A 12,946-nucleotide genomic window follows, 5' to 3' on the forward strand; every position below is an offset into this window, starting at 1 on the left:
TGTGGATCCCCCAGTGATTACAGAGGCGCTAACATAAGAAGCATCAGTGCGGGCAATAGTCTGGTCTATAAAAATGCTCTTCCGTTCTAAATTATTACAAGTTAAGTTTTTGCTTCTCACTGGTAAAATATTTTGCATATCATGAATAAAAGTCTAAATAAGTCACATGATGTGGTTAGAACTGCAGAGCCGTCAGTGAGTCTGCACTTGGAGCCAGTGTGACCGCAGTGCAAGGTGCACTGTCATGGGGCGAGGGGGACGGAGTGTCCTGCTCGGATTTTGCAGTTTTTCATTCCTGAGATAACGGCATGTTATCCTTTCTGCACCAGTTCCTGAAGCAAACAGGGCAGGCACTGCGGATAAATGCGTTTTCAGGGGTCGGAGCTGTGGTGTAGTGGGTAAAGCTGCTGCCTGCTGTGCCAGCATCCCATATGGGTTCTGGTTTGAGTCCTGGCTGCTTCATTTCTGATCCAGCTCTCTGTTAATATTCCTGGGAAAGCAGTGGCTGATAGCCCAAGTCCGTGGACCCCTGGGCCCATGTGGAAGACTGGAAAAAAGCTCCTGGCTCCTGCCTTCAGATGGGCCCAGCTCCAGCAATGGCACCCACTGGGGAGTGAACCAGTGGATGGAAGACCCCTCTCTCTCTCTCTCTCTCTCTGACTCTCTGTAACTCAACCTTTCAAATAAATAAGTGAATAAATAAAGCCAATTTCCTTCTTTAAAAAATGTTTTCAATGTGCGTTTTTAATAATCCATCAGTTCAGGAGCAGATAACCTATCGAGGGAATCAGTTATTGGTACTGAAGCTGGCTTCATCCATCCCCTCTCTTGCACAAACTGATTTATGGAAACCACTGAGTCCACAGAAGATTAAGGGATGGCATGCTGGAAACTTCTTTGGCACAGCAGTTTAAAAATAGGGTACACTGGGGGCTGGCACCTGCAGTACTGGCATCCCAAATAGGTGCCCGTTCCAGTCCTGGCTGTTCCACTTCCAATCCAGCTCTCTGCTATGGCCTGGGAAAGCAGTGGAAGATGGCCCAAGTCCTTGGGCCCCTGCACCCACGTGGGAGACCTGGAAGAAGCCTCCGGCTCCTGACTGGATCAGCACAGCTCCAGCTGTTGCGGCCATCTGAGGAGTAAACCAGCAGAAGGAAGGCACCTCTCTCTCTCCCCCTCCCTCCCCCTCCCCTCGCCCTCTTCCTCTCCCTCCTTCTCTCTCTGTGCCTCTGCCTATCTGTAGCTCTGCCTTTCAAATAAATAAATAAATAAATAAACCTTAAAAAAAGTCTCTCTCTTTTAAAAATATAAGACCTCTTCATGCTTTCATGCACGTTTTTTGTCACGTTTGTTTCTGGTCCTTTTTAAACAAATATTTTTTTTTCTTCTCCTTGAAAGGCAGAAAGAGAGAGAAATTCATCTTCCATCTGCTGGTTCACTCCCCCACATGCCTGCAACAGTCAGGGCCAAAGCCAGGAGCCGGGAACCCCATCCAGGCCACCCATGTGCATGGCAGGGACCTAGGCACCGGAGGCATCATCTGCCATCTCCCAGGCGCATTAGCAGGGAGCTGGATTGGAAGTTGAGTAGCCAGGACCCCGATTTGGGATGTGTGTGCCCCAAGTGGCAGCTTAACCCACTGTGCCCCAATGCCTGCCCCGTTCCCTTCTCGTTCTGTTAAGTTCCTTCAGCTGGATGAAGTGTTCTTGAGTTCTCCAGAATGGGGACCTCACTACAGTACACTCCCCAGCTCTCGTTTGTTATTATTCTTGATAACAGAACCTGTGAAATCTCAGTCATCAAGCCAGGCTCCAGGCCAACCACACATTATTATTTTGATTAGATTTGGCCTACCCTTTGACAGCCAGGTGTCTAGGGAAGAGAACTATCTTTTAGTGTCCTTATAGATAACAGTAGAGTCTGCAGCACTCGGAGTTTAAAGACAGAAAGCTGGGAATTCACGGGCTGAGGAGGCTGGGAGGAAGCTTGGAGCCCCCGGGTCCAACTTCGATATTCATGGAGTGATTTATTGTGCTCCAGGGTGCAGCACCCTTGGTCCTCTGAACGCTCCAGGAAAAGCAATCACTCTTGCCAGCCAGAATGAATCTGGGAATACGTGAGGTGGATGATCTCTCTCCGGGTCTCAGTGTGCTCCTGTCCCTGGCTGTGGAGCTTAGCTTGGTTACTGTGCAAACAGGAGAGCTGACATTCTTCCACTCTGCCCCCATCAGGCCCATGAGCCAGCACAGCCAGCTCCTGGAGAGGTTAAAAGGCACAAAGTCGGTGACCAAGCAAGCACAGTGTGTAAGGGTACTGTGGCCACACGAGAGATGACGGGAAGCAGTGGGTGTCTGTGAACAGAACACCTGTTTAAAAGGTGGCAGGTGCTACCCAGCTCCACTTCATTGCAGCCATGTGGAGCTATGGATCAGTATTGCCAAATCTTTACTTTTTTTAAAAAACAATTATTTGAGAGGCAGAGTTACAGAGGAAGATATACAAAGATCTTCCATTCGCTGGTTCACTCCCCAGATGACTGCAATGGTTGGAGCTGGGCTGATCTGAAGCTAGGAGCCAGGAACTTCTTCTGAGTCTCTCACCTGGATGCAGGGGCCCAAGCCCTTCATGTGTGTCATCTTCCATTGCTTTCCCAGGCCACAGCTGAGAGCTAGATCGGAAGAGGAGCAGCTGGGACAGATACTGGGGCCCATATGGGATGCCAATGCCTTAGTGGGAGGTTTAACCTGCTATGCCATAATGCCAGCCCCAAATCTTTCCATTTTTTAAGGAATGAAACCAACACTGCTATAAAATTTCCCAAATAAAATATGTTTTTGTCTTATTTTAAAGACACAGAGACCTACCATCTGCTGGTTCGCTCCCGAAATGCCTGCAACAGTGAAGGCTAGGCCACATGCAGGCCAGAACTCAACCCAGGGCTCCCACGTGGGTGGCAGGGAGTTGAGCCATCATCTGCTGCTCCCTAGGGTGTGCATTAGCAGGAAGACGAGCCAGAACTCAAACCACGCACCCTGATACGACATGTGGGCATTGCAAGCCATGTCGTAACTGCTGCACCACTCGCCCGCCCCAGCTGTGTGCAGACCAACCCAGACATCCCTCAGTCTGCTCAGGCTGCCATAGCAGAACGCGATACAGTAGACGGCTTAAACAACAAACATTTCCTTCTCTTAGTCCTGGAAGTTGGAAGAGCAAGATCAAGGCACCAGCATGGGCAGATTTTCGGTGAGGGCCCTCTTCCTGGCTATGTTTTTATGCTCCAGTTCTTTTCCTGTAAGGACACTGGTTCCACCAACGGGGCTCCCCTCCCCCAGCGTCTAAACCTAATTACTGCCAAAGGCCCTGCATCCTAACCCCATCCCATTAGAGGCAAGGAGGACATTTCAAGGTAACACAAACTTTACTCAGCAACAGTATCTGTAGGCCAGATTTGGCCCTTGGCACATCCACTTACATCCATTGTTTAACCTCTGGGAGTTAAGGGCTTTCTCACTCTAATGGTAGATTTCTAAGTAAATAAACGAGTAATTTGGGGATAGCTACGAAAAGATAACTAAGCAAATCTGAGAGGTTTACAGGAGCCTTGTCAATAGGTGCCTTATAACTGATAGTGCTTCAGCCACAAGGCATCCTGTCTGAACAGCCACTTACTAGGAAGTTTCCTCACATACTGTTGTGTAAACAGCAACTAGAGGATGACCCTAACTATGAGTAGTTATAATTTAAAAAGCTGTATCTAGGGCCAGCATCGGGGCACAGTGGATTAAGCTGCCGCCTATGATGCAGGCATCCCGTATGGGTACCCGTTCGACTCCCAGCTGCTCCACTTCTGATCCAGCTCCCTGCTGATGTGCCTGGGAAAGCAGCAGCAAATGCCCCAATTGCTTGGTGCCCTGCACCATGTGGGAAACCCGGATGAAGCTCCTGGCTTTGGCCTGGCCCAGCCTCAGCTGCTGCTGCCATCTGGGGAGTGAGCTGGCAGACAGAAGATCTCTCTGTAAGGCTGCCCTACAAATAAGTACATTAAAAATAAATTAAAGTGATATCCACAGGCAGGTGGCTCTGTGTTCCAGTTAACTCACCACCTGCACGTGGTCCGTGTTCCACTGTTTTCCCAGGCACAGTGGCAGGGAGCTGGATGGGAAGTGGTGCTACTGGGGCAGGAAGGCACTCATGTGGGATGCCGGCACTGCAGGCTGCAGCTGCCTCTGATGCCAGCCCCACCAGAGTGTCCTCAGCTCCACGCGCAGTAACGCAACACCACTCCCAAGACTGCACTGGCGGCGCCCTCCCAGAGCTGCTGGACTCCCAGGGCCTGGTGAGTGTGGCCTGCCCCTTGGACCGCAAGCTCTGGGCCTCAGCCAACTCTGCTGCTCCCTGTCCTCAATTTATGGAGCTCAAACTTGCCCTTAAAACACGAGCGAGTTGCCTTTTAGTCCTCGCCCACCTCCCCCATCTGCCTGTGAGAACTGAGGAAGGAACCTCCACTTTGGGGTCCTTGGGGCTCAAGGCCAGGCCGAACTCTCAGAGCCGACATATCTCCCCACCCCCACCCCCGCACAGCTGTCCCTACACCGGACAGGGAAAAGGAACTCTCCCGGCAGCTGGCTGTCCCGACCAGTCCCTCACGTCCCTCGAGTCAAAGTCCCTGCTCACAGAGTCCATCTTCAAAGAGGAGTACGTGGTCAGTTTGCCCGTGGAGGAGTGGCCGCAGGGAGAAGGTACTGCTGTCCTTACCCTTGGCCCTCTCGAGTTACCTGCCTAGATGTCCCAGGGCCAGCCCAGACACGCCCTAAGAAGGGGACAGTGAGGCCACCACCCGCCGACGAACGCTCGGCCTAAGCCGGCTGCGCTGGCCCACCCAGTCGGGCCCTGCGGCTCGCATGCCTTCGGGGCCCCAGCGCCCAGACTCTGGTGTGGGAGGGCAAGATTAGCACGGGTAAGAGCCCCAGCCTCCTGACCCGGGAGTCGACTCCTGCGCAGGGAATCGCGACCGTCTAAACTCAGTCCCCACGCACGCAGCGTCGGGGCAGTGGGCGGACAGCTGCGCCGCACGTGACCTCCCATCCGCGCCCTCCGCCCTGTCGGCATCGGGGCGGGGCCTTGAGGGGCGGCCGCGCGGCGATTGGCAGGGAGGCGGAGCCCGCGGCCTGCGCGCGCGGAAGAAGCGAGTCGTGGGCGTGGCCAGGTGAGCCAGGCGCGGCTGCGATTGGCCGGGGGGCGTGCCGAGGCGGGGCCGCCGGCGCCGGCCGAGGGAGGGGCCGCAGCAGCGGGAGCTGGGCAGCTCGGCATGCACCTGAGCCGACGCCCCTGGTCCCTGAAGCAGTGCCTCTGCGGTCGCCGCCGCTGCCGCCGCCATGAACCGTTTCAAGGTGTCCAAGTTCCGGAACGTGGAGGCCCGCCTGTCCCGCCGCGAGGTGAGCCCAGCCCGCAGGCCCCACGCTCTCACCCCAGAACCCGGCCGCCGCCCTTCCCCCAGCCCAGGCCCTGCAGGGGGACCCCGGGGTTTTGCCGGGACCTGCGAGCCCTCCTGCCCCGGGGCGCCCCCTTCAGGCCAGGGCCCCGGTGTCCTGGGATGCCCCGTCGCCGGCGGGATGGCAAAGGCGGCAGTCCCGTGGCGCGCTACGGCCATTCGGTGGTCCCCGAGGGCCGTCTGTCCCGCCCGCTTGCCCCGGGACCCCCGAGGCGGCTCAGCCCTCCCGCTGGGGCCGAGGCCTAAGGCCTGCGAGGCCGCCTGCCTGCTTGGCTTCCGGTCGGCCTCGCCGTGGAGTCGGGGCTCGGGGCACCAGGGGCATCCTGCTCTTCGTCCCCGACGCCCAGGTCGCCCCCGCCCGGAGCGAGGTGCGGGAGGAGTGCCCGTCTTTTCCCGGTCTTGGCCGTCGGAGCGTCGGCTGGGAGGGGAGCCCCATCGGCCCCACGCGCGCCCCTCCCGCGGGTTTCCGCCGGCGCTTCCTCCTCTGCTCGCGCAAGCTCTTCCCCTGCTGGGGTGATGCTGCTGCCTGTGGCTGGGTGGAGCCCGGAGGAGCACGAGCTGAGAGGATGAGGAAGGTGGCGGACCCCCCTCGCAACCCCCGGAAGGGCAGCCGGCGTCTCAGAGCTGATGCCAGACCCGATCTGCTGCCCGCTGTGTCGTTAGGAGGGCCTGGGGACTGACCCCTAGTGACCCAGCTAGCGGCGCCAAAGCAAGCCCGGGCAGCCTGGGTAGGTCCCCAGTGGCTGCGACCACAGCGGTGAACACGACAGCGTTTTCCACTTACAGCGTCCTGCGAGCAGCGGGCACTTGTGGCCAGTTTCAGTCAGTGCCTTGAAGCGCGCACAGGAGGAAAGTGGTGACGAGAGGGTTAATTTCAGTAGATGGGGTGGTAGGCTGCCGGGAGGAGGTGGCATCTCAGCGGAGGCCAGATGGGTGAGAGGTAGAAGAGAGCCTGGCGGAGGATGGGGGGCGGTGGCCAAGGAAGTGTGGCAACAGGTGAGTCCAGAGTAGCCCCACGGAGCCCCAGGGCCAGGTGAGAAATTGGGTTTTATTCCGAGTGCGGTGAGGTTGGGGGTGCTCAGGCCCTTGGTCCGAGTGCAGTACGTGGAGGGGTCTGCAGAGTCCTGGAGTGGCCCTGGAGCTCACGCTGGCCCAGCCTCGGTTTAGCAAGGCCCACAGGCGGCCGGGACCACAGGAGGAACTTCAAACAGTTTCTGGCAGGGAAGGGGGAGAGCGGAGACCCCTCTGCTTTCCACAGTTGTGTCCTGCCGCTGTGTTTGTGCGGTGCAATGAGAAACTCGGCGAGGCCCTCCCGTGCCGCCCACGGTGGTGAGCATTGGAATGGAAACCCTGGGTGGTAGACGCAGTTTCCGGATGTGGCCGTGGGTGGACTGGGACGTGGGGTGCTCCCTCACCGGGGGCAGGCAGGAGTGTGAGCGGTGCCCCTCTGTGCACAGAAGGAATACGGGGACCTCGCCACCTTAGTGTCCTGACGAGTCCCTCCGCTTCCCTGTGAGGGCGTGGTCCCAGTGCTGCTGTCCCCGGCATCTGGGACCTCCGGGATTGGCCTCCATGTTTCCCACTCTGTTCTGCTGCTGCGAGGAGATACCTGTTGAGTCTGACCAGGTGTTCACCTCTCCTTTCTCTGCTCTTTGCCCTCTTCATCAAATACAAACACCCTTGGGGCCGGCGCTGTGGCTAGCAAGTAAAACCGCCACCTGCAGTGCTGGCAATCCACATGGGCACCGGTTTGAGTCCTGGCTGCTCCACTTCTAAGGTAGCTTCCTGCCAATGTGCCTGGGAAGGCAGCAGCCGATGACCCAGGTGCTTGGACCTCTGCACCACGTGGGAAACCTGGAAGAAGCTGCTGGCTCCTGGCTTCAGCCTGGCCCAGCCCTGGATGTTGGGGCCATTTGGGGAGTGAACCACTGTCTCTGTGCCTCTGCCTCTCAAATAAACAAGTCAATCTTAAAAACAAAGATAACAGAATAATCCCTGTCTCTCCATGTGTGGGCTTGATAGCTTGCTGACTTCACTTGCCCTGAGCTTATCTGACAGCCCAGAATCCCTTGTTAGGGAACTGACTTGAGTGAAATTGTACCCTTCATTACCTAGGTTATCATTTCAAGAACACCTTACATTTTGCTTTTTAAAAATTCAGCATTTATGGCCGGCGCCGTGGCTCAATAGGCTAATCCTCCACCTTGCGGCGCCGGCACACCGGGTTCTAGTCCCGGTTGGGGCGCCAGATTCTGTCCCGGTTGCCCCTCTTCCAGGCCAGCTCTCTGCTATGGCCAGGGAGTGCAGTGGAGGATGGCCCAGGTGCTTGGGCCCTGCACCCCATGGGAGACCAGGAAAAGCACGTGGATCCTGGCTCCTGCCATCGCATCAGCGCGGTGCGCCGGCTGCAGCGGCGGCCATTGGAGGGTGAACCAACGGCAAAAGGAAGACCTTTCTCTCTCTGTCTCTCTCTCACTGTCCACTCTGCCTGTCAAAAAAAAAAAAAAAAAAAAAAAATTAAAAAAAAAAATTAAAAAAAAAAAATTCAGCATTTGTTTGAAAGGCTCAGAGACAGACAGATACAGAGTTCTTCCATCCCTTGGTTCACCCTCCAGCTTGTCTCCACAGCCGCAGCGGGGCTGGCCTTGGCCACAGCCAGGAGATGGGAACTCCGTGTGGGTGGCAGGGACTCAAGTACTTGTCATCACCTGCCACCTCCCAGGGTGCACATGAGCAGAAAGCTGGAATTGGAAGTGGAGCTGGGACTGCAACCCGGGCATTCCAGCACGGGACGCAGGTGTCCCAAGCGGAGTCTTAGTCAATGCACCAAGCACCCACCCACCCACCTGCATTGTGGGGACAGGGTTTGATCCAGAGGAAGTGCCTCTAGTGGTGCAGCTGTAAGGCGGAGTTCCCTGGATGATACCCCACCGCCTCGCGCTGGTTGTGAACAAAGCCCTGTCCTTTACCTCACCTTTCTGATTCTTTATGCTCAGGCCTGGATCAGTAACATCCAAGCAGGGACTGCCCCTTCGAGTGGGAACCGTATCAAGTCCAGCTGCAGCCTGATCGCCTTCAACTCCGACCGTCCAGGTAGGGGCTGGACAGAGATATGGGCTTTCAGGCGTTGCTCAGGCCAAGTTCAGGAGTGGGTGCCAGGCCTTGGGCCGCTACACACTGGTCAGCGTGCAGTAGGCAGCTGGATTTTGATGAGGGCAAGGGTGGACTCCGGAGTGTGGCCGGGAGGGCAGGCGCGGGAATGAGGCTGAGTTCGCAGTGAGTGCCACATGCTGCCCCCTCCCCATCAGTGGGACACAAGAAGAGAAGAGGGCCTGCGTGCGGCGGGGCTCTCTCCACTGCTTGTGACTGCTCAGCCCCGGGACCGACTTCTGGAGACGAGCTGGCCTGTCTGATCAGAACTCGGGGCTCACCTGTGCCCTCACATGTGATAAGGAACCTCTTTGCCCAGGGTCTTCTACATATTTAACGCGTGACAGTTCCTGCGTGGGGCAGGAACCTAGCCCTGGGCCTGGAGGCTCTGAGAAGCTCCAGGGCTGAGCTTTTGGGACTTGTCTCCTCTGGGAGTCTTGGGCAGGGAGGTGGGTGGTCCCTAATAGCCCCAAAGTGAGAGCCCCGTGTTTGTTCAACAGGTGTGCTGGGCATCGTGCCTCTGGAGGGCCAGGGAGGGGACAAGAGACAGGTGGCCCACCTGGGCTGCCATTCAGGTGAGTGGTGCTGGCCCCAGGAAGCCTAGAGCACTGTCCCTCTCCCAGGCCAGGAATTCATACTCACAGGGGACCACAGCCCCATGGTTTTCCAGGTGCCCCCGTTTACACTGCACGTTCTGGCCTGGGCACAGGGGAGGGTCCCTGGATGCTCCACGTGGTCAGGCTGGGCAAGGGGGACATGCAGCGGCCAGCCCAGGCCCCAGGCTGCTGCTGGCTCCTGTTCATTGCTGAGGACTCAGCCCCGTGTGGCTCTTCACCCTGAGGACTCAGCCATTTGTGGCTCTCCACTGCTTTCCCGGAGCCTCGTAGGAGCGCTGCACACCAGGCATCCACCAGCCAGGCTGCTGGGCTGTGGGCTGGAAATGGGCCTCACAAAGGGAGCTTTTGTTGGCTGCAGCTGCTTCTGGGGGCACCCAGCATCCCGCCTGGCAGCCTGCCCACTCCCAGCAAGCAGTTTGCTCTCCCTCTCCCAGGCTGAGGCTGCACCGGTGGCTAGCTTGGCTCCCCCGTCCTGCCGCGGGCGGCTGTAGTCCTGGCCATGTGTTGGGAGACCTAGGGGTGAGGGAACGGAGTGGGTCCTTGGTCCTTCGGCCGGGCGTGCGGCTCAGTGCGGGGTGCCGGTGGTTAGTGACGTGGTGAGGATTTGCAGCAGGAGCTCTCTGGGCTTGGTACCCGCCTGCGTTCTCCCAGCTAACCTTCACAAGGAGCTTGTTAGCGCAGCTCTGTTGAGGTGCCGTTTCCATGCCGTCGACGTCCCCTGTTTGAGGTGAAGAGTTTGATGAAAATCGCAGAGTGGCGCCCCACGCCCGGCTTTGAGCGTTTTCCACCAACCCCAGAGGAGCTCCGAGCCTCTGCGGGCTGTCTTCCCGCTCGGGGCCAGAGGGCTGCCGCCTGCTTCTGTAGACAGCTTTGTTGCAACCCCGCCGCTGCCGTTCCTCGCCGTCTCTGGCATCTGCCTGCTCTTCTGGCTGCACAGCTGAGTGGCTGCGGCGACCGTGGGCCCTGAAGCCCTGAGATCTTGCAGGGAGCGCTGGCCGCCCTGCCATCGAATGGCCTTCTCCAAGACGCTTCGTACCACCTGAGCCATCTGATGCCTGGCACGCGTGCTTTCAGACTGGCTCCTTTTCCATGCAACGTTTTAGGGCCCGTGTATGTGGTAAACCCGAGGCTCGGGGCCCTGAGGCATTCACCAGGGTTCAGATAGCCAGTGTCGGAACCCGGCGGGGAGCCGTCCCAGCTTGGTGATGCCCGCTAATTGTGAGTCCCTGTTTGAGGGCTCCTCTGGCGTCAGTGAGCAGGCTGTCACCCCGGTGTGGCTGCGGCTTCTTGGAGCCCCTGCCTGCAGGAGCAGCCTGGCAGGAAGCCGCTCTGGGCGGTGGCTGACTGCGGCTCCCTTGGAGCCTGCTGCAGAGGGGCCAGGTGCTGTTCTGCCCTTGTAGCTGTGGGTGGGGAGCGGGCCTGGGGTGGTCTGGGCCCTGGCTGCGGCCTCTTGTATGAGGGCACCTTGCCTCCGCCGGCCCCTTCAGCCCAGCAGCGGGGAGCAGGGGCAGAGTGGCGGGGAGCACCGGCATTGTGGTTGCAGTGTCAGGGCTGTGCAGGTGGCGGCCGTGGCCTTTACGAGAGGAGGTTCCGGAGTCAGGACCCAGGCTGCCTGGGCCTCACCCTCATCCCTGCCGCTTCTTGGCTGTGTGACACTGGACAAGACCCTTACCTGCTGGGTTTCGTTGTCCTCGTCCCCCCGCTGGGATCACTGTGGGGATCCAGTGAGGCACGTGTCTGAGGCTCTGAGGCCACGCGCTCAGATCGCTCCACGCGGGAGTGCATCGCTTTCCTGCTGGCACTGCCACGCTGCCCAGGCTGGTGGCTACCTGGGTGGCAGGGTGTCCCCGGCTCCAGGTCCAGGACTGTCGTGGTCCTGCAGCTGAGAGTCCAGGCGGGGACCCTCCTGAGGGCTGCCTGTCCATATCTACCCCGTTTTCTCCTGTTGCCTCTCCTGTCAGCCCCCTGGGAGGAGGTGGATGGCAGAGGATGGCGGCTGTGCCCCTGCTGTGGTGACCCCAGGCTGCAGTCCTGTTCGTTACCCGCCCTCCACCCCTTGTCTTGACTCCCACACCCCCAGCCTCGTTCCCCTGGCGCTCTGGCTCACTCTGAACCAGACCTGCCCCAGCTTGCTTAAGCCAGAAAGGGGTTTGCCGGGCAGCTCCTGGGGACTCCATACTGAAGAGGAGCTGGATGTCAGCCAGGTGACTGTGTCCCTGAAGTGCCTGGTGACCCCAGGATCTTCCTGCCCTCGGCCACCCTGGGTCAGCAGGCTCTCAGGCAACTCTTGGCTGCCTCCGTGTGGCCAGAACCGTCCTCTCCAAGCCCAGGGCGTGGTAGCAGGCTCAGCTGTTCCTCTCCCACAGACCTGGTCACGGACTTGGACTTCTCGCCCTTCGATGACTTCCTCCTGGCCACGGGCTCGGCCGACAGGACGGTGAGTAGAGGCAGTTGGAGGAGCTGCTGGCGGTTCCACCCACCCGAGTCAGGGCCTCCTGAGCCCCCGGAGCTCTGCCCCCACTCCTGCACTCCGGGCCCCTCCCTGGGTTTTGGTTTCCTGGCGCTCGGGACAGATGTGGGGCTGCAGCACCTCCTGCTGGATCTTTGTGGGGACTGAGTGAGGCTTGTGCACGGCAAGGACTCGGGTACGGTTACGTCTCAGTCTCCTTCTTTCCAGAGAAAGCTCACAGGCTGGGCCAGATCTAGCTTTTTCAGTCCTGGACCCACCCTGGCTCCCAAGTGCCTGCTTGGGGCCGTGGCTGTGATGTGCCCTGGGGGAGCAGGGTGAGGTGAGGTGGGAGGCTCAAGGGGCCGGTGAGTGCCCGGCGCCTTCTCCGCCAGCCTCTGACCGCACTGTGAGGCCCCTGAGCTGGCCTTCCCTCTCGCTCTAGGCCCTGGCTGCCAGGGTGGGCGGGGTTCCCTCTCTGCCTTCCTCGTGGGGCAGCCCTGTGCTCACAGCCTGTCTTCCCCAGGTGAAGCTCTGGCGTCTGCCGCCCCCAGGCCAGGCGCCGCCCTCAGGGCCCGGGGTGGTGCTGGGACCCGAGGAGCACCCCGTGGAAGCTCTCCAGTTCCACCCCACTGCTGACGGCGTTCTCGTGAGCGCGGCGGGCACAGCTGTGAAGGTCTGGGACGCGGCCGCGCGGCAGCCCCTGACAGGTACGGCCTCCGCGGCCAGCCCTGGCGCTCCCGGGGCAGCACTTTTTCCTGGGCAGTGGCGTCGGGGCCGTCTGCCCGCACAGCAGACAAAGCTCGAGTTCCGCAGGCTCCCAGTGGGGCTGTTTTCCTTCACTTTGCCAAGTAACTTCCCGATGCTCTCAGTTCTTTAAACTGTTGGCATTGACTTCCCACCTGGGGGTGAGGATCTGGCTCTCTTGGGCACCCCCTCCTTCCTGTTGGGACTCCTGCCCCCTCCGCCTGGCCAGAAAGGAGACCTCAGTGTCTGCGTTGTTGTGGCCCTGCACCCCAGCTGAGCCCCGCAGCCCTCCCTCGGGGCCCCCTGGACGGAAGACTCTGAGGCTCAGAGGGTTGAGGGTCACGCTGGCTCCGGAGAGTGTTCGGTGTCTGGGCTGGGACTGAGAACTGTTTTCTGAGCTCTGCCTGCCGCGGGCTGTCAGCCATGTCACCAGGTACCCCAGGCACTGGCTCCTGTGCAGTTGCGTTGTGCCATGGGGTGCAGCAGCCCCTG

The 12,946-nt window shown here is 59.2% G+C and overlaps 1 protein-coding gene across 1 annotated transcript in view; it reads left to right on the top strand.

Annotated features, from left to right (window-relative positions):
• Window positions 1-5,250: 5,250 nt before the first annotated feature.
• Window positions 5,251-12,946, top strand: part of CORO7 (coronin 7) — a 50,789-nt gene continuing 43,093 nt past the window's right edge. The window contains exons 1-5 of the mRNA XM_008249600.4: window positions 5,251-5,438; window positions 8,491-8,587; window positions 9,145-9,219; window positions 11,628-11,698; window positions 12,234-12,417. Of these exons, the coding sequence (XP_008247822.4) occupies window positions 5,379-5,438; window positions 8,491-8,587; window positions 9,145-9,219; window positions 11,628-11,698; window positions 12,234-12,417 (487 nt within the window). The 5' untranslated portion in view covers window positions 5,251-5,378. The remainder of the gene's footprint in view (window positions 5,439-8,490; window positions 8,588-9,144; window positions 9,220-11,627; window positions 11,699-12,233; window positions 12,418-12,946) is intronic.

This window comes from Oryctolagus cuniculus, chromosome 19 (assembly GCF_964237555.1).
Source record: "Oryctolagus cuniculus chromosome 19, mOryCun1.1, whole genome shotgun sequence".
NCBI classification, from domain to species: domain Eukaryota; kingdom Metazoa; phylum Chordata; class Mammalia; order Lagomorpha; family Leporidae; genus Oryctolagus; species Oryctolagus cuniculus.